Source organism: Mycteria americana, chromosome 31, assembly GCF_035582795.1.
Source record: "Mycteria americana isolate JAX WOST 10 ecotype Jacksonville Zoo and Gardens chromosome 31, USCA_MyAme_1.0, whole genome shotgun sequence".
Classification (NCBI taxonomy): Eukaryota; Metazoa; Chordata; class Aves; order Ciconiiformes; family Ciconiidae; genus Mycteria; species Mycteria americana.
Window position 1 is genome coordinate 129,026 of NC_134395.1, and position 20,183 is coordinate 149,208.

Below are 20,183 nucleotides of genomic sequence, written 5' to 3' on the forward strand. Positions count from 1 at the left end.
TGGGGTGGCTGCGGGGTGCCGTACTGGTCCCGTACTGGTACCAGTTTGTACTGGTGCGGTACTGGTCCTGGCTGGTAGAAGCAGCTATGGGGTGGCTGCGGGGTGCTGTACTGGTCCCGTACTGGTACCAGTTTGTACTGGTCCGGTACTGGTCCTGGCTGGTAGAAGCAGCTATGGGGTGGCTGTGGGGTGCTGTACCAGTCCAGTACTGGTACCAGTTTGTACTGGTCCGGTACTGGTCGTGGCTGGTAGAAGCAGCTATGGGGTGGCTGTGGGGTGCTGTACTGGTCCGGTACTGGTACCAGTTTGTACTGGTCCGGTACTGGTCCTGGCTGGTAGAAGCAGCTATGGGGTGGCTGTGGGGTGCTGCTACTGGTCCCGTACTGGTACCAGTTTGTACTGGTGCGGTACTGGTCCCAGCTGGTAGAAGCAGCTATGGGGTGGCTGTGGGGTGTGGTACTGGTCCCGTACTGGTACCAGTTTGTACTGGTCCTGCAGAAGTGGCTATAGGGCAGCTGTGGGGTGCCGTACTGGCCCAGTATGGGGTAGCTGGGAGGTCCAGTAACCGTACCAGTTAGTACTGGTCTGGTACTGGTACGTACTGGTCCTGGTCCTGCAGAAACAGCTATGGGGTGGCTGTGGGGTGCTGGTACTGGCCCAGTATGGGGCAGTTGGTACTGGTCCAGTACTGGTACTGGCTGGTACTGGTCCTGCAGAAGTAGCTATGGGGTGGCTGTGGGGTGCGGTACTGGTCTGATACTGGTCTGGTACTGGTCCTGGTTAAGCAGCTATGGGGCAGCTGTGGGGTGCGGTACTGGTCTGATACTGGTCTGGTACTGGTCCTGCTTAAGCAGCTGTGGGGTGTGGTACTGGTCTGATACTGGTCTGGTACTGGTCCTGCTTAAGCAGCTGTGGGGCAGCTGTGGGGTGCGGTACTGGTCTGATACTGGTCTGGTACTGGTCCTGCTTAAGCAGCTATGGGGCAGCTGTGGGGTGCTGCTACCGGCCCAGTATGGGGCAGCTGGGGGGCGGGGGGGGTTAATACCAGTACCAGCTGGTACTGGTTTAGTACTGGTCTAGTACTGGTACTACTGGTACTCATCCTGCAGTACAGGCTGTGCTGGGGCTATGGGGCGGCTATGGGGCGGCTATGGGGCAGCTATGGGACAGCTATGGGGCAGCTATGGGGCAAATCTGCCTGGTTTAACTGTTCGGGGGGGGGTTGCACCGAAATCGGGGGGGGTTGCCCCAAAATCGGGGGGTTTTGCACCGAAATCGGGGGGGTTTGCACTAAAATCGGGGGATTTTGCACCGAAATCGGGGGGGTTTGCACCAAAATCGGGGGATTTTGCACCGAAATTTGGGGGGGTTTGCACCGAAATTGGGGGGGGTTGCATCAAAATTGGGGGGGTTTGCACCGAAATCGGGGGTTTGGCACCAAAATTTGGGGGGGTTTGCACATGCACGGGGGGGTTCTGCACCGAAATGGGGGGGTTCTGCACCAAAATGGGGGGGTTCTGCACGTGCACGGGGGGGTTGCACCGAAATAGGGGGGTTCTGCACCAAAATCGGGGGTTTCTGCACCAAAATTTGGGGGGGGTTGCACCGAAATCGGGGCGTTTTGCACCAAAATTTGGGGGGGTTTGCACCGAAATCGGGGGGGTTTGCACCAAAATTTGGGGGGGTTTGCACATGCACGGGGGGGTTTGCACCGAAATGGGGGGGTTCTGCACGTGCACGGGGGGGGTTGCACCAAAATCGGGGGGGGTTGCACCGAAATCGGGGGTTTTGCACCAAAATTTGGGGGGGTTTGCACATGCACGGGGGGGGTTTGCACCGAAATCGGGGGGTTCTGCACCAAAATGAGAGGGGGTTGCACGTGCACGGGTGATTTTTGCACACGCACGGGGGGTTTTGCGCTGAAACAGGGGGGTTTTGCACCAAAATGGGGGGGTTCTGCACACGCACGGGTGATTTTTGCGCATGCACGGGTGGGTTTTGCACCGAAAAAGGGGGAAGGGGGGTTTTGCACATGCACGGGTGAGTTTTGCACCGAAAAAGGGGGATTTGCACCCAAATAAGGGGGGTTTTGCACATGCACGGCTGGGTTTTGCACCGAAAAAGGGGGATTTGCACCCAAATAAGGGGGTTTTGCACATGCACGGGTGGGTTTTGCACCGAAAAAGGGGGATTTGCACCCAAATAAGGGGGGTTTGCACCAAAATGAGGGACTTTTGCACACGCACAGGTGATTTTTGCGCATGCACGGGTGGGTTTTGCACCGAAAAAGGGGGATTTGCACCCAAATGAGGGGGGGTTGCACCAAAATGAGGGACTTTTGCACACGCACAGGTGATTTTTGCGCATGCACGGCTGGGTTTTGCACCGAAAAAGGGAGATTTACACCCAAATAAGGGGGTTTTGCACATGCACGGGTGGGTTTTGCACCGAAAAAGGGGGATTTGCACCCAAATAAGGGGGGTTTGCACCAAAATAAGGGACTTTTGCACATGCACAGGTGATTTTTTGCGCATGCACAGGTGATTTTTGCACGTGCACGGGTGAGTTTTGCACCGAAAAAGGGGGATTTGCACCCAAATAAGGGGGGTTTTGCACATGCACGGGTGAGTTTTGCACCGAAAAAGGGGGATTTGCACCCAAATAAGGGGGGTTTTGCACATGCACGGCTGGGTTTTGCACCGAAAAAGGGGGATTTGCACCCAAATAAGGGGGTTTTGCACCAAAATGAGGGACTTTTGCACACGCACAGGTGATTTTTGCGCATGCACAGGTGATTTTTGCACATGCACGGGTGAGTTTTGCACCGAAAAAGGGAGATTTACACCCAAATAAGGGGGTTTTGCACATGCACGGCTGGGTTTTGCACCGAAAAAGGGGGATTTGCACCCAAATGAGGGGGGTTTGCACCAAAATGAGGGACTTTTGCGCATGCACAGGTGGTTTTTGCACATGCACGGGTGGGTTTTGCACCGAAAAAGGGAGATTTACACCCAAATAAGGGGGGTTTGCACATGCACGGGTGGGTTTTGCACCGAAAAAGGGGGATTTGCACCCAAATAAGGGGGGTTTGCACCAAAATGAGGGACTTTTGCGCATGCACAGGTGATTTTTGCACGCACACAGGTGGTTTTTGCACATGCACGGGTGAGTTTTGCACCGAAAAAGGGAGATTTACACCCAAATAAGGGGGTTTTGCACATGCACGGCTGGGTTTTGCACCGAAAAAGGGGGATTTGCACCCAAATGAGGGGGGGTTGCACCAAAATGAGGGACTTTTGCACACACACAGGTGATTTTTGCACACGCACGGGTGAGTTTTGCACCGAAAAAGGGGGATTTGCACCCAAATAAGGGGGGTTTGCACCAAAATGGGGGGGTTCTGCACCCGCACAGGTGATTTTTTGCACACGCACAGGTGGTTTTGCACTGAAACGGGGGGGGTCGCACCAAAATCGGGGGGTTTTCCCCCCCCGTGCATGGCCGGGGACCTCCCCCACCCCCTTCCTTGACCTCCCCTAACGCCTCTTCTTTCCCCCCCCCTCCCTTCCCCTCCCCCCCCTCCCAGCGAGCTCCCACCCCCCCAGCCTCTTCCCGCTGGTTTCTTGCGGGACCCCCGCCACCCCAGAGCTCTACTCGGTGGGTTGCGTGGCGGTGGGCTTCCTCCCCAACGATCTCACCTTCGCCTGGAGCAACTACGTCAACCAGAGCGTCACCAAGGGGGTGGCCGTCTTCCCCTCCGTCCTGGCCAGCGGACGCTACACGGCCGCCTCCCAGCTCAGCCTCCCCTTGCCGGAGGGGAAAAGGCAGCAGCCCTTCTACTGCCGAGCCACCCACCCCAAGGGGACAGTCGTCGCCGCCGTCAGCAACCCTGGTGAGTGGCCCCTCCGGCGTGCCGGTGCTGCTTGCAGCCTGCCCCGAGCGTCCCCGTGGTGCGTCGTAGGGTTGCGTCCTTGCCGGAGCGTCCCCGGTGCTGCTGCATCCCCGCGTTGCATCCCCGCGTTGCATCTCCGCGTTGCATCCCCATGTTGCATCCCACCGCAGTTGCATCCCACCGCAGTTGCATCCCACCGCAGTTGCATCCTTCCCGGAGCATCCCCGTGTTGCATCGTAGGGTTGCGTCCTTGCCGGAGCATCCCCGGCGCTGCTGCATCCCCGTGTTGCATCCCACTGCAGTTGCATCCTTCCCGGAGCATCCCCGTGTTGCATCGTAGGGTTGCATCCTTGCCGGAGCATCCCCGGTGCTGCTGCATCCCCCCATGAGCATCCCCGGTGCTGCTGCATCCTTCCCGGAGCGTCCCCGTGTTGCATCGTAGGGTTGTGTCCTTGCCGGAGCATCCCCGTGTTGCTGCATCCCCGTGTTGCTGCATCCCCGTGTTGCTGCATCCCCGTGTTGCTGCATCCCCGTGTTGCTGCATCCCCGTGTTGCTGCATCCCCGTGTTGCTGCATCCCCGTGTTGCATCCCACCGCGGTTGCATCCTTGCCGGAGCATCCCCGGTGCTGCTGCATCCCTGTGTTGCATCCCCGCGTTGCTGCATCCTGCCCCGAGCATCCCCGGTGCTGTTGCATCCTGGTGCTGCATCCCACCGCGGTTGCATCCTTCCCGGAGCATCCCGGTGCTGCTGCATCTCGGTGCTGCATCCCACCGCGGTTGCATCCTTCCCGGAGCATCCCAGTGCTGCTGCATCCCAGTGTTGCATCCCACCGCGGTTGCATCCTTCCCGGAGCATCCCGGTGCTGCATCCCACCGCGGTTGCATCCTTCCCGGAGCATCCCGGTGCTGCTGCATCCCGGTGCTGCATCCCACCGCAGTTGCATCCTCCCGTGAGCATCCCGGTGCTGCTGCATCCCGGTGCCGCATCCCACCGCGGTTGCATCCTTCCCGGAGCATCCCGGTGCTGCTGCATCCCGGTGCTGCATCCCACCGCGGTTGCATCCTTCCCAGAGCATCCCCGGTGCTGCTGCATCCCGGTGCTGCATCCCACCGCGGTTGCATCCTTCCCGGAGCATCCCGGTGCTGCTGCATCCCGGTGCTGCATCCCACCGCGGTTGCATCCTTCCCGGAGCATCCCGGTGCTGCTGCATCCCGGTGCTGCATCCCACCACGGTTGCATCCTTCCCAGAGCATCCCCGGTGCTGCTGCATCCCGGTGCTGCATCCCACCGCGGTTGCATCCTTCCCGGAGCATCCCGGTGCTGCTGCATCCCGGTGCTGCATCCCACCGTGGTTGCATCCTTCCCGTGAGCATCCCCGGTGCTGCTGCATCCCGGTGCCGCATCCCACCGCGGTTGCATCCTTCCCGGAGCATCCCGGTGCTGCTGCATCCCGGTGCCGCATCCCACCGCGGTTGCATCCTTCCCGGAGCATCCCGGTGCTGCATCCCACCGCGGTTGCATCCTTCCCGGAGCATCCTGGTGCTGCTGCATCCCGGTGCCGCATCCCACCGCGGTTGCATCCTTCCCGGAGCATCCCGGTGCTGCTGCATCCCGGTGCCGCATCCCACCGCGGTTGCATCCTCCCGTGAGCATCCCGGTGCTGCTGCATCCCCGCGTCGCCGCATCCCGGTGCCGCATCCCACCGCGGTTGCATCCTTCCCGGAGCATCCCGGTGCTGCTGCATCCCCGCGTCGCCGCATCCCGGTGCCGCATCCCACCGCAGTTGCATCCTTCCCGTGAGCATCCCCGGTGCTGCTGCATCTCGGCGCTGCATCCCACCGCGGTTGCATCCTTCCGTGAGCATCCCGGTGCTGCTGCATCCCCGCGTCGCCGCATCCCGGTGCCGCATCCCACCGCGGTTGCATCCTTCCCGTGAGCATCCCCGGTGCTGCTGCATCCCCGCGTCGCCGCATCCCGGTGCTGCATCCCACCGCGGTTGCATCCTTCCCGGAGCATCCCGGTGCTGCTGCATCCCCGCATCCATCCCCCGAGCATCCCACCGCACCCCTCGGCGCAATTTTTTTTTTTGGGGGGGGGGGGGGCCACCCGCTCGCCCCCCGCTCGCCTCCTCCTCCATCCCCCCCCTCCCTCCCCTCCCAGGCCCCGTCAACCCGAACACCGTGGTCACCATCCACCCGCCGGCCCGCGAGGACTTCGAAGGTCCCTACCGCAACTCCAGCATCCTCTGCCAGATCCGGGGACCCCAGCAGCCGGCCGACGCCGTCCGCTGGCTAAAAAACGGGGCTCCCCTAAAAGGCGGGATCGCCACCGAAGGTTCGGTGGCCGACGGCAGAGGGGCTTTCATCACCAACAGCTGGGCCACCGTCACCGAAGCTGAATGGGATGCCGGCACCGTCTACACCTGCCAGGTGGACCAGGAGTTGAGGAACACCAGCAAAGCTCTGGAGTGCGGCTGTAAGTGAGGTCCACCGCGGGCGGTGGTGGTGGTGGTGGGGGGGAAAGGTCTTTTTTGGGGGGCGACCACCCCAAAAACCCATCAACGTGACCTCTTCCAGATGACCGCCCGCCGGTCAGCGAGATCACGGTGCGGGCTGTCCCGCCGGCCTTCGCCGATATCTTCAAAGACAAGGTGGCCAAGTTGACGTGCAAGGTGCTCAACCTCCCGAGCGCGGAAGGTTTGGTCATCTCCTGGTGGAAGGAGAACGGCGAGAAGTTGGAGACCAAGATGGCGCCTCAAGTCTTGCAACCCAACGGGCTCTTCGGCGTGGACGGCGTGGCCAACGTCTGCGCCGACGAGTGGGACAAGGAGGAGGTCTACACCTGCAAGGTCAGCCACCCCGACCTCCTCTTCCCCACCGAGGCCAAGTTGCAGAAGACACCCAGTAAGTCCTAGGGGGTGCTGGGGGGGAGGTGGGAAAGGCGGCGGGGGGGGGCGGTGGTCCGCAAGAAGAAGGGGAACGGGTGCGGTTGCATCGCCCTTTTCTTGCAAATCTGGGAAATGGGTGCAATTGCAACGCGTTTTTTGCAAATGGGGGAAAAATGGGTGCGGTTGCCTCGCCCTTTTCTTGCAAATCTGGGAAATGGGTGCGGTTGCATCGCCCGTTTTTGCAAATCCGGGGAAACGGGTGCGGTTGCATCGCCTTTTTTTTTCAAATCGGGGAAAAATGGGTGCGGTTGCATCGCTTTTTTTTGCAAATCTGCGGAAACGGGTGCAGTTGCATCGCCCGTTTTTGCAAATCTGGGGAAATGGGTGCAGTTGCATCACTTTTCTTTGCAAATCTGGGGAAATGGGTGCGGTTGCCTCGCCCTTTTCTTGCAAATCTGGGGAAATGGGTGCAATTGCATCACCCGTTTTTGCAAATCCAGGGAAACGGGTGCAGTTGCATCGCCTTTTTTTGCAAATTTGGGAAAAATGGGTGCAGTTGCATCGCTTTTTTTTGCAAATCCGCGGAAACCGGTGCAGTTGCATCGCCCGTTTTTGCAAATCCGGGGAAACGGGTGCGGTTGCATCGCCTTTTTTTTTCAAATCTGGGAAAAATGGGTGCGGTTGCCTCGCCCTTTTCTTGCAAATCTGGGAAATGGGTGCGGTTGCATCGCCCGTTTTTGCAAATCCAGGGAAACGGGTGCGGTTGCATCACTTTTCTTTGCAAATCTGGGGAAATGGGTGCAGTTGCATCGCCCTTTTCTTGCAAATCTGGGAAATGGGTGCAATTGCAACGCCTTTTTTGCAAATCGGGAAAAAATGGGTGCGGTTGCCTCGCCCTTTTCTTGCAAATCTGGAAAATGGGTGCGGTTGCATCGCCCGTTTTTGCAAATCCGGGGAAATGGGTGTGGTTGCATCGCCTTTTTTTTCAAATCTGGGAAAAATGGGTGCGGTTGCATCGCTTTTTTTTGCAAATCTGGGAAATGGGTGCAATTGCATCACCCGTTTTTGCAAATCCAGGGAAACGGGTGCGGTTGCATCACTTTTCTTTGCAAATCTGGGGAAATGGGTGCGGTTGCATCGCCTTTTTTTTCAAATCAGGGAAAAATGGGTGCGGTGGCCTCGCCCTTTCTGCAAATCTGGGAAATGGGTGCAATTGCATCGCCCGTTTTTGCAAATCCGGGGAAAGGGGTGCACTTGCGTCACCTTTTTTCGCAAATCCGGGGAAAGAAGGATGCAATCGCACCTCTGCTTATTTTTGCAAACCCCGGGGACGCAATCGCTCCCGTTATTTTGCAACCCCCAAAACCAGGGAGATGCAATCGCACCTCCCCTTCTTTTTGCAAACCCCGGGGACGCAATCGCTCCCGTTATTTTGCAAACCCCCAAAACCAGGAGGATGCAATCGCACCTCTGCTTATTTTTGCAAACCCGGGGCATCCAATCGCTCCCGTTATTTTGCAAACCCCCAAAAACAGGGAGATGCAATCCCACCTCCGCTTATTTTTGCAAACCCCGGGGACGCAATCGCTCCCGTTATTTTGCAACCCCCAAAACCAGGAGGATGCAATCGCACCTCTGCTTATTTTTGCAAACCCGGGGCATCCAATCGCTCCCGTTATTTTGCAAACCCCCAAAACCAGGAGGATGCAATCGCACCTCCGCTTATTTTTGCAAACCCCAGGGACGCAATCGCTCCCGTTATTTTGCAAACCCCCAAAAACAGGGAGATGCAATCGCACCTCCGCTTATTTTTGCAAACCCCGGGGACGCAATCGCTCCCGTTATTTTGCAAACCCCCAAAAACAGGGAGATGCAATCGCACCTCTGCTTATTTTTGCAAACCCCGGGGACGCAATCGCTCCCGTTATTTTGCAACCCCCAAAACCAGGAGGATGCAATCGCACCTCTGCTTATTTTTGCAAACCCGGGGCATCCAATCGCTCCCATTATTTTGCAACCCCCAAAACCAGGAGGATGCAATCGCACCTCCGCTTATTTTTGCAAACCCCGGGGCATCCAATCGCTCCCGTTACTTTGCAACCCCCAAAACCAGGAGGATGCAATCGCACCTCCGCTTATTTTTGCAAACCCGGGGCATCCAATCGCTCCCATTATTTTGCAAACCCCAAAACAGGGAGATGCAATCGCACCTCCCCTTCTTTTTGCAAACCCCGGGGACGCAATCGCTCCCGTTATTTTGCAACCCCCAAAACCAGGGAGATGCAATCGCACCTCCGCTTATTTTTGCAAACCCCGGGGACGCAATCACTCCCGTTATTTTGCAACCCCCAAACCAGGGAGATGCAATCGCACCTCCGCTTATTTTTGCAAACCCGGGGCATCCAATCGCTCCGGTTATTTTGCAAACCCCCCAAAACCAGGGAGATGCAATCGCACCTCTGCTTATTTTTGCAAACCCGGGGCATCCAATCGCTCCCGTTATTTTGCAACCCCCCAAAAACAGGGAGATGCAATCGCACCTCCCCTTCTTTTTGCAAACCCCGGGGACGCAATCGCGCCGCCGCTTTGCCAACCGCCCCCCTCTTCCCCCCCCGGCAGGCCGCAACGCCAAAGCTCCCTCCATCTACGTCTTCTCCCCTCCCTCCGAACAACTCTCCATGCACGAAACCGTCACCGTCACCTGCCTGGTGAAGGGCTTCAACCCTCCGGATCTCTTCGTCCGCTGGCTCCGCAACGGCGAACCCCTACCCGCCGGCGATTACGTCACCATGCCGCCCGTCGCCGAATCGCAACCGGCCGCCTCCTACTTCACCTACAGCTCCTTGACGGTCGGCGGCGAGGATTGGGGAGCCGGCAACGTCTTCACTTGCTTGGTCGGCCACGAGCAAATCCCTTTGCAGGTGGCTCAGAAATCGGTGGATAAAGCTTCGGGTAAACCCACCTCCGTCAACGTATCCCTGGTGCTCTCCGACGCCGCCAGCGCCTGCTACTAAATTCCCTCCCCCCGCCCCGTTTTGGGGGTTTTTTTTGGGTTTTTTTTGGTCTGTCGTTTTGGTTTGGTTTCGTTGGTTTGGTTTTGTTGGTTTTTTTTTTTTTTTTTAATTATTTTGCACGTACGAATTTCTGGAAAACCAAAAGTCCGGGCGTCGTCCAAAAAGCCAAAACCCAACCCCGCCCCGAAAAGAAAAGGGAAAACAACAAAAAAAAAAAAACCCCAAACAAACAAAAAAGCAATAAAATCGAGTTTTTATGGAAAACGAAGCGCCACCGCGCCCGATCTTTGCGTTGGGGAGGGGGGAGGGGGGGAGTTTCGGCACTGCATTCCCGGGCCGGCTCGCAGCTTTTCTGGGGGCTTTTTTTTTTTTTTTTTTTAAGGGGGTGCGGGGGGGTGGGGGGGTGGGGGGGCGGCTTGTTTTGGGGTGCTCCTGGGCCTTGGCTGCTCGGCAGCGTGGCAGGGCCTTTGCTGCAGCGGCCGCAGCGGCCTCCTCTCGCTGCAGGGTTTGCGGTGTCTGCTGCTTGCCGCGTCCCCGTGCCGCGTCCCCTTGCCGTGTCCTCTTGCTGCGTCCTCTTACAAATGTCCTCTTGCCGCGTCCCCTTGCCGTGTCCCCTTGCCATGTCCTCTTGCTGCGTCCTCTTACAAGTGTCCCCTTGCCGTGTCCTCTTGCCGTGTCCTCTTGCCGTGTCCCCTTGCCGCGTCCCCTTGCCGCGTCCCCTTGCCGTGTCCTCTTGCTGCGTCCTCTTACAAATGTCCTCTTGCCGCGTCCCCTTGCCGTGTCCCCTTGCCATGTCCTCTTGCTGCGTCCTCTTACAAGTGTCCCCTTGCCGTGTCCTCTTGCCGTGTCCTCTTACAAGTGTCCCCTTGCCGTGTCCCCTTGCCGTGTCCTCTTGCCGTGTCCTCTTGCCGTGTCCTCTTGCCGTGTCCCCTTGCCGTGTCCCCTTGCCGCGTCCCCTTGCCGCGTCCCCTTGCCAGTGTCCTCTTGCCGCATCCTCTTACAAGTGTCCTCTTACAAGTGTCCCCTTGCCAGTGTCCCCTTGCCGTGTCCCCTTGCCGTGTCCTCTTGCCACGTCCTCTTGCCACGTCCCCTTGCCGCGTCCTCTTACAAGTGTCCCCTTGCCAGTGTCCCCTTGCCATGTCCCCTTGCCAGTGTCCTCTTGCCGCGTCCTCTTGCCGCGTCCTCTTGCCGCGTCCCCTTGCCAGTGTCCCCTTGCCGCGTCCCCTTGCCAGTGTCCCCTTGCCGCGTCCTCTTACAAGTGTCCCCTTGCCAGTGTCCCCTTGCCGTGTCCCCTTGCCGCGTCCTCTTGCCATGTCCTCTTACAAGTGTCCCCTTGCCGTGTCCCCTTGCTGCATCCTCTTGCCAGTGTCCTCTTGCCGCGTCCTCTTACAAGTGTCCCCTTGCCAGTGTCCCCTTGCCGTGTCCCCTTGCCAGTGTCCCCTTGCCATGTCCCCTTGCCGCATCCTCTTGCCAGTGTCCCCTTGCCATGTCCCCTTGCCAGCGTCCTCTTGCCGCGTCCTCTTACAAGTGTCCCCTTGCCGCGTCCCCTTGCCGCATCCTCTTGCCAGTGTCCCCTTGCCACGTCCTCTTGCCGCGTCTTCTTGCCACGTCCTCTTGCCGCGTCCTCTTACAAGTGTCCCCTTGCCGCGTCCCCTTGCCGCATCCCCTTGCCGCATCCTCTTGCCAGTGTCCTCTTACCGCGTCCTCTTGCCGCGTCCTCTTGCCGCTCCCCTTGCCGTGTCCCTTTGCTGCATCCTCTTGCCGCGTCCTCTTGCCGCTCCTCTTGCACCCTGCTGCTGCCTCGGCCTCCCGCGCCCTGCCCTACCCTCCCCTCGCAGCGGCCGCCTCTCGCCCCCCGCCCGCAGCCCCCTCGGGCCTCTTCCCAGCCTCCCCCTCTCGCGTCTCCTCGCTGCGTCCCCCTTCGCCGCGCCCCCCCTGCGCCCGCCTCCGCTGCCCCGTCCTCTCGCTGCATCCCCTCGCGCCCTCATTTGCGCTTGCACCCTCTCGCGCGCGGCGTCCTCTCGCCCAATAACTTGCAACGCCCTTTGCTGCGCCGTCCTCTTGCATGCGCCGTCCTCTTGCATGCAGTGTCCTCTTGCAGCATCTTCTCGCAGCGTCCTCTTGCATGCAGCATCCTCCGGCATGCGCCGTCCTCTTGGATGCAGCGTCCTCTTGGATGCAGCGTCCTCTTGGATGCAGCGTCTTCTTGCATGTAGCGTCTTCTTGCATGCAGCGTCCTCTTGCATGCACCGTCCTCTTGCATGCACTATGCTCTTGCATGCAGCGTCCTCTTGCAGCATCTTCTTGCACGCACTGTCCTCTTGCAGTGTCCTCTTGCATGCAGCGTCTTCGTGCATGCACCTTCCTCTTGCATGCACCATCCTCTTGCATGCAGCCTTCTTGCAGCGTCTTCTTGCACGCACCGCCTTCTTGTAGCGTCTTCTTGCGTGCAGTGTCCTCTTGCAGCGTCCTCTTGCATGCGCTGTCCTCTTCCAGCGTCTTCTTGCATGCACCATCCTCTTGCAGCATTTTCTTGCAGCTTCCTCGTGCACGCACCGTCCTCGCGCATGCAGCGTCCTCTTGCAGCGTCCTCTTGCATGCACTGTGCTCTTGCAGCATCTTCTTGCATGCAGCGTCCTCGCACACGCAGCGTCCTCTTGCATGCAGTCTGCTTGCATGCAGCGTCCTCTTGCATGCAGCGTCTTCTTGCAGCTTCCTCTTGCACGCACCGTCCTTGCGCACGCAGCGTCCTCTTGCGTGCAGTCTGCTTGCATGCAGCGTCCTCTTGCATGCAGCGTCCTCCTGCATGCGCTGTCCTTCTGCATGCAGCGTCCTCTTGCAGCATTTTGTTGCATGCAGCGGCCTCTTGCAGCGTCTTCTTGCATGCAGCATTCTCTTGCATGCAGTCTGCTTGCATGCAGCGGCCTCTTGCATGCGCTGTCCTTCTGCATGCAGCGTCCTCTTGCAGCATTTTCTTGCAGCTTCCTCTTGCACGCACCGTCCTTGCGCACGCAGCGTCCTCTTGCATGCAGTCTGCTTGCATGCAGCGTCCTCTTGCACCATCCTCTTGCACGCAGCGTCCTCTTGCAGCATCCTCTTGCATGCAGCGTCCTCTTGCAGCATTTTCTTGCATGCAGCGTCCTCTTGCAGTGTCTTCTTGCAGCTTCCTCTTGCACGCAGCGTCCTCTTGCACGCAGCGTCCTCTTGCATGCAGCGTCCTCTTGCAGCATCTTCTTGCATGCAGCGGCCTCTTGCAGCATTTTCTTGCATGCAGCAGCCTCTTGCAGCGTCTTCTTGCAGCTCCCTCTTGCACGCACCGTCCCCTTGCATGCAGTCTGCTTGCATGCAGCGTCGTCTTGCAGCATTTTCTTGCATGCAGCGTCTTCTTGCAGCGTCCTCTTGCGTGCGCTGTCCTCTTGCATGCGCTGTCCTCTTGCATGCGCTGTCCTCCTGCATGCAGCGTCCTCTTGCATGCAGTCTGCTTGCACGCACCGTCCTCTTGCATGCAGCGTCCTCTTGCACGCAGCGTCCTCTTGCAGCATCTTCTTGCATGCAGCAGCCTCTTGCAGCGTCTTCTTGCAGCTCCCTCTTGCACGCAGCGTCCTCTTGCACGCAGCGTCCTCTTGCACGCAGCGTCCTCTTGCACGCAGCGTCCTCTTGCATGCAGCGTCCTCTTGCATGCAGCATCCTCTTGCAGCGTCCTCTTGCATGCAGCGTCCTCTTGCAGCATTTTCTTGCATGCAGCAGCCTCTTGCAGCTTCCTCTTGCACGCAGCGTCCTCTTGCATGCAGTCTGCTTGCATGCACCGTCCTCTTGCACCGTCCTCTTGCATGCAGCAGCCTCCTGCAGCATCTTCTTGCATGCAGCAGCCTCTTGCAGCGTCTTCTTGCAGCGTCCTCTTGCACGCAGCGTCCTCTTGCGCGCAGTGTCCTCTTGCATGCAGTGTCCTCTTGCAGCATTTTCTTGCATGCAGCGGCCTCTTGCAGCGTCTTCTTGCAGCTTCCTCTTGCACGCAGCGTCCTCTTGCATGCAGTCTGCTTGCACGCACCGTCCTTTTGCATGCACCATCCTCTTGCATGCACTGTCCTCCTGCATGCAGCGTCCTCTTGCATGCAGCATCCTCTTGCATGCAGCATTCTCTTGCAGCGTCCTCTTGCATGCAGCGTCCTCTTGCAGCATTTTGTTGCATGCAGCGGCCGCTTGCAGCTTCCTCTTGCACACAGCGTCCTCTTGCATGCAGTCTGCTTGCATGCAGCGTCCTCTTGCAGCATTTTCTTGCATGCAGTGTCCTCTTGCAGCATTTTCTTGCATGCAGCAGCCTCTTGCAGCTTCCTCTTGCATGCAGCGTCCTCTTGCAGCATTTTCTTGCATGCAGTGTCCTCTTGCAGCATTTTCTTGCATGCAGCAGCCTCTTGCAGCTTCCTCTTGCATGCAGCGTCCTCTTGCATGCAGTCTGCTTGCATGCAGCGTCCTCTTGCACCGTCCTCTTGCATGCAGCATCCTCCTGCAGCATCTTCTTGCATGCAGCAGCCTCTTGCAGCGTCCTCTTGCATGCAGCGTCCTCTTGCAGCATTTTCTTGCATGCAGCGGCCTCTTGCACCGTCCTCTTGCATGCAGCATCCTCCTGCAGCATCTTCTTGCATGCAGCAGCCTCTTGCAGCGTCCTCTTGCATGCAGCGTCCTCTTGCAGCATTTTCTTGCATGCAGCGGCCTCTTGCATGCAGTCTGCTTGCACGCAGCGTCCTCTTGCATGCAGCGGCCTCTTGCAGCATCCTCTTGCATGCACCGTCCTCCTGCATGCAGCGTCCTCTTGCAGCACCTTGCACCCTCCTCTCGCACGCGCCCTCCCCTTGCAAGCAGCTGCACCCCTTTTTTCCCCCCCAAATCCTGCAAAATTGGAGCAGGCTCTGACACCCCCCCCCCCCTTTTTTTTTTTGGGGGGGGGGGGGGAGAGGAAATCTGCCCGCTGCAGGCGACCCTGCCACCATTTTGGGTCTAAAAATGCCGATTTAGGGCCTGCAGGCGAGGAGGTTGAGAAATGGGGGGGCCCCCCCTGCTGCACGGCAGGGGGGAGGGGGGGGGCAGCTGCATGCAATGGGGCTGAGCCTCTGCTTTTTGGGGGGGCGTGCACCCCGGATTGTTGGGGTGCGCAGCCCAGATTTGGGGGGGACCAACCCCGGATTTTTGGGGTGCGCAGCCCAGATTTGGGGGGACCAACCCCGGATTTTTGGGGGGGACCAACCCCGGATTTTGGGGTGCGCACCCCATATTTGGGGGGGACCAACCCCGGATTTTTGGGGTGCGCACCCCATATTTGGGTGGTACCAACCTCGGATTTTTGGGGTGCGCAGCCCAGATTTGGGGGGGACCAACCCCGGATTTTTGGGGTGGTACCAACCCCGGATTTTGGGGTGCGCAGCCCAGATTTGGGGGGGACCAACCCCGGATTTTTGGGGTGGTACCAACCCCGGATTTTGGGGTGCGCAGCCCAGATTTGGGGGGGACCAACCCCGTATTTTTGGGGTGCGCACCCCAGATTTGGGGGGGACCAACCCCGGATTTTTGGGGTGGTACCAACCCCGGATTTTGGGGTGCGCACCCCAGATTTGGGGGGGACCAACCCCGGATTTTGGGGTGCGCACCCCAGATTTGGGGGGGACCAACCCCGTATTTTTGGGGTGCGCACCCCAGATTTGGGGGGGACGAACCCCGGATTTTTGGGGTGCGCACCCCAGATTTGGGGGGGACCAACCCCGGATTGTTGGGGTGCGCAGCCCAGATTTGGGGGGGACCAACCCCGGATTGTTGGGGTGCGCAGCCCAGATTTGGGGGGGACCAACCCCGGATTTTTGGGGTGCGCAGCCCAGATTTGGGGGGGACCAACCCCGGATTTTTGGGGGGGACCAACCCCGGATTTTGGGGTGCGCAGCCCAGATTTGGGGGGGACCAACCCCGGATTTTTGGGGTGCGCAGCCCAGATTTGGGGGGGACCAACCCCGGATTTTTGGGGGGGACCAACCCCGGATTTTGGGGTGCGCACCCCAGATTTGGGGGGGACCAACCCCGGATTTTTGGGGTGCGCAGCCCAGATTTGGGGGGGACCAACCCCGGATTTTTGGGGTGCGCAGCCCAGATTTGGGGGGGACCAACCCCGGATTTTTGGGGGGGACCAACCCCGGATTTTGGGGTGCGCACCCCAGATTTGGGGGGGACCAACCCCGGATTTTTGGGGTGCGCAGCCCAGATTTGGGGGGGACCAACCCCGGATTTTTGGGGTGCGCAGCCCAGATTTGGGGGGGGACCAACCCCAGATTTTGGGGTGGTACCAACCCCGGATTTTGGGGTGCGCACCCCAGATTTGGGGGGGACCATCCCCGGATTTTGGGGTGCGCACCCCATATTTGGGTGGTACCAACCCCGGATTTTTGGGGTGCCCGCACCCCGCTCCCCCCCCCTCGCTTGCTAAGCAGCCCCCGGCCCCCGAATGCAGTGCCCACCCCTCCGCACCCCAAAACCCCTTCCCAGCCCCCCGCATAGCCAAAATACCCCCAAATCACCCCAAAACGGGGGCCCCACCTCCCCTCCCCTCGCACCCCAGGGTGCTGCACCCAAGGGTGCTCCCCTCGGCCGGGTGACGCTGTTAACCCCCCCCTCCCCTTCTTGTCCCCCCCCCCCAAAGCCTTCCTCGATGGCTTCACGGAGGCGGAGGAGGAGGACCTCAACAACCTCTGGGCGACGGCCTCAACCTTCATCGTCCTCTTCATCCTCAGCCTCTTCTACAGCGCCACGGTCACCTTGATCAAGGTACGGGGCTTCCGGCACCCATCCTCCCTCAAAGGCCCTTTTTTTCTCCCCCATTTTCAAAAAATCCCGATTTTTTCCCCCCATCCTCACAAAAATCCCCATTTTTCCCCCCCATCCTCACAAAAATCCTGATTTTTCCCCCCAATCCCTCCAAAAAATCCTGATTTTTTCCTCCATCCTCACAAAAATCCTGATTTTCCCCCCAATCCCTGCAAAAAATCCTGATTTTTTCCTCCATCCTCACAAAAATCCTGATTTTCCCCCCAATCCCTGCAAAAAAATCCCTTTTTTCCCCCCATTCTTGAAAAAAAAACCCCTTTTTTCCCCCTCATCCTTGCTAAAAAATCCCTTTTTTCCCCCATCCTTGCCAAAAAATCCCTTTTTCCCCCCATTCTTGCAAAAAAAATCCCTTTTTTCACCCTTCATCCTTGCAAAAATCTCTATTTTTCCCCCGTCTTTACAAAAATCCCTATTTTTTCCCTATCTTTGCAAAATATCCCTATTTTTACCCCACTTCTTGCGAAAACTCCATAGTTTTCCCCCCAGTCCTCGCAAAAAAATCCCTTTTTCCCCCCATCCTTCCAAAAATCCCTTGTTTTTCCCCAATTCTTGCCAAAAAATTCCTTTTTCCCCCCCATTCTTGCAAAAAAAACCCCTTTTTTCCCCCTCATCCTTGCCAAAAAATCCCTTTTTCCCCCCATTCTTGCAAAAAAAATCCCTTTTTTCACCCTTCATCCTTGCAAAAATCTCTATTTTCCCCCCCTCTTTACAAAAATCCCTATTTTTTCCCTATCTTTGCAAAATATCCCTATTTTTACCCCACTTCTTGCAAAAACTCCATAGTTTTCCCCCCAGTCCTCGCAAAAAAATCCCTTTTTCCCCCCATCCTTCCAAAAATCCCTTTTTTTTTCCCCAATTCTTGCCAAAAAATTCCTTTTCCCCCCATTCTTGCAAAAAAACCCCCCTTTTTCCCCCTCATCCTTGCCAAAAAATCCCTTTTTCCCCCCATTCTTGCCAAAAAATCCCTTTTTTTACCCTCATCCTTGCAAAAATCCCTATTTTTCCCCCATCCTTGCAAAATATCTCCGCTTTTCCCCACTTCTTGCAAAAACTCCCCTTTTCCCGCCCATTCTTGCCCCAAAAAATCCCTTTTCCCCCTCATCCTTGCAAAAATCCTTATTTTCCCCCCGTATCTTCGCAAAAATCCCTATTTTTCCCCCCGTATCTTCGCAAAATATCCCTATTTTTCCCCAGTTCTTCCAAAAACCTCATATTTTCCCCCCCAATCCTTGCAAAAAAAACCCCTTTTCCCCCCATCCTCACAAAAATCCCTATTTTTCCCCCCGTCCTTGCCCAAACCCCCAATTTTCCCCCCTCCTTGCTAAAAAAATCCCTATTTTTTTCCCCACGGTCGCAAAAATCCCTATTTCCCCCCCCCGTATCTTTGCAAAATCTTCCCTATTTTTCCCCATCCTTGCGAACCCCCCTATTTATTCCCACCACTTCCGCTAAAATCCCTCTTTATTCCCAGCAATTTTACAAAAATCCCCATTTTTCTCCCCTTCCTTCCGAAAAATCCCTATTTCCCCCGGAATTTTCACTAAAATCCTATTTTCCGCCCCATCCTCACCAAAACTCTTTTTCCCCCCCATTCCCGGAATATTTCCCATCGACCCCGTCCCCTAACGGGATTTTTTGGCTCACACCCGGCTCGCCAGAGCCAGGATTTCAGGCCCCCCCCCCCCTCGGCGAGCGGCTGGGTAGGCGCCGTCGCAACCTCCCATCGCCCCTAACGACCCGAATAACGAGTTAATTCCCTTTTTTCCCCCCAAACCAGGTGAAATAATCCGGCGCCCCACGCGTTTCTCCGCCTGAAGCCACCGCCTCCTCGCCGCCGCCGCCGCCGCCGCCGGACGTCGCCGGAATTTTTCGGGATTCTCCGCCCCCACTTGTGTTCCCCCCCCTCCCCCTTTGTAAATAGCCCCCCCTCCCCAAAATAAAATTTTCCACTCTTCCCCCATTTTCCACGGGATTTTCTCCGGGATTACGCAACACAAAGAGGGACGGGGGGGGCACCCCCGTTTTGCACCCCTGCGGGGGGGCAACCCCAGCACCCACTTTTTTTTTGGGTGGGGGGGGTGGGTGGGGGGGAGGAGGAAAGAATTGAGCGGTGCAATTGGGTGGACAACACTTGGCGACGTTTTTCGGGGGGGTTGCAATGGGGTGGGTGCTCCTAGGAGATGTTTTGGGGGGGTCGCCATGGGGTGGCTGCTCTTAGGAGATGTTTGGGGTGGTGTCACAATGGGGTGGGTGCTCCTAGGAGATGTTTTGGGTGGTGCCACAATGGGGTGGGTTCTCCTAGGAGATGTTTTGGGGTGGTTGCAATGGGGTGGGTGCTCCAGGAGATGTTTTGGGGTGGTCGCAGTGGGGTGGGTGCTCCAGGACATGTTTTGGGGTGGTTGCAATGGGGTGGGTGCTCCTAGGAGATGTTTTGGGGGGGTCGCCATGGGGTGGGTGCTCCAGGAGATGTTTTGGGGTGGTCGCCATGGGGTGGGTGCTCCTAGGAGATGTTTTGGGTGGTGCCACAATGGGGTGGGTGCTCCTAGGAGATGTTTTGGGTGGTGTCGCAATGGGCTGGGTGCTCCAGATGTTTGGGGTGGTGTCACAATGGGGTGGGTGCTCCTAGGAGATGTTTGGGGTGTTTGCAATGGGGTGGGTGCTCCAGGACATGTTTTGGGGTGGTTGCAATGGGGTGGGTGCTCCTAGGAGATGTTTTGGGGGGGTCGCCATGGGGTGGGTGCTCCAGGAGATGTTTTGGGTGGTCGCCATGGGGTGGGTGCTCCTAGGAGATGTTTTGGGGGGGTCGCCATGGGGTGGGTGCTCCAGGAGATGTTTTGGGTGGTGTCACAATGGGGTGGGTGCTCCTAGGAGATGTTTTGGGGTGGTTGCAATGGGGTGGGTGCTCCTAGGAGATGTTTTGGGTGGTGTCACAATGGGGTGGGTGCTCCAGGAGATGTTTTGGGGGGGTCGCCATGGGGTGGGTGCTCCAGGAGATGTTTTGGGGGGGCTGCAATGGGGTGGGTGCTCCAGGAGATGTTTTGGGGTGGTTGCAATGGGGTGGGTGCTCCTAGGAGATGTTTTGGGTGGTGTCGCCATGGGGTGGGTGCTCCTAGGAGATGTTTTGGGTGGTGTCACAATGGGCTGGGTGCTCCAGGAGATGTTTTGGGGTGGTTGCAATGGGGTGGGTGCTCCAGGAGATGTTTTGGGGTGGTCGCCATGGGGTGGGTGCTCCAGGAGATGTTTTGGGTGGTGTCGCAATGGGGTGGATGCTCCAGGAGATGGTGGGGTCGCAATGGGGTGGGTGCTCCTAGGAGATGTTTTGGGTGGTGTCACAATGGGGTGGGTGCTCCAGGAGATGTTTTGGGTGGTGTCGCAATGGGGTGGATGATCCAGGAGATGGTGGGGTCGCAATGGGGTGGGTGCTCCTAGGAGATGTTTTGGGTGGTGTCACAATGGGGTGGGTGCTCCAGGAGATGTTTTGGGTGGTGTCGCAATGGGGTGGGTGCTCCAGGAGATGTTTTGGG

At 58.0% G+C, this 20,183-nt stretch overlaps 1 gene segment (V, D, J or C); it reads left to right on the forward strand.

Moving 5' to 3' along the window:
- Positions 1-18,578, forward strand: part of LOC142421517 (Ig mu chain C region-like) — a 33,872-nt gene extending 15,294 nt beyond the window's left edge. Inside the window, 6 exon segments of the C gene segment in view lie at positions 3,587-3,892; positions 6,055-6,369; positions 6,471-6,797; positions 9,401-9,733; positions 16,475-16,599; positions 18,437-18,578. Coding sequence covers positions 3,587-3,892; positions 6,055-6,369; positions 6,471-6,797; positions 9,401-9,733; positions 16,475-16,599; positions 18,437-18,445 — 1,415 coding nt within the window.
- Positions 18,579-20,183: the final 1,605 nt, after the last annotated feature.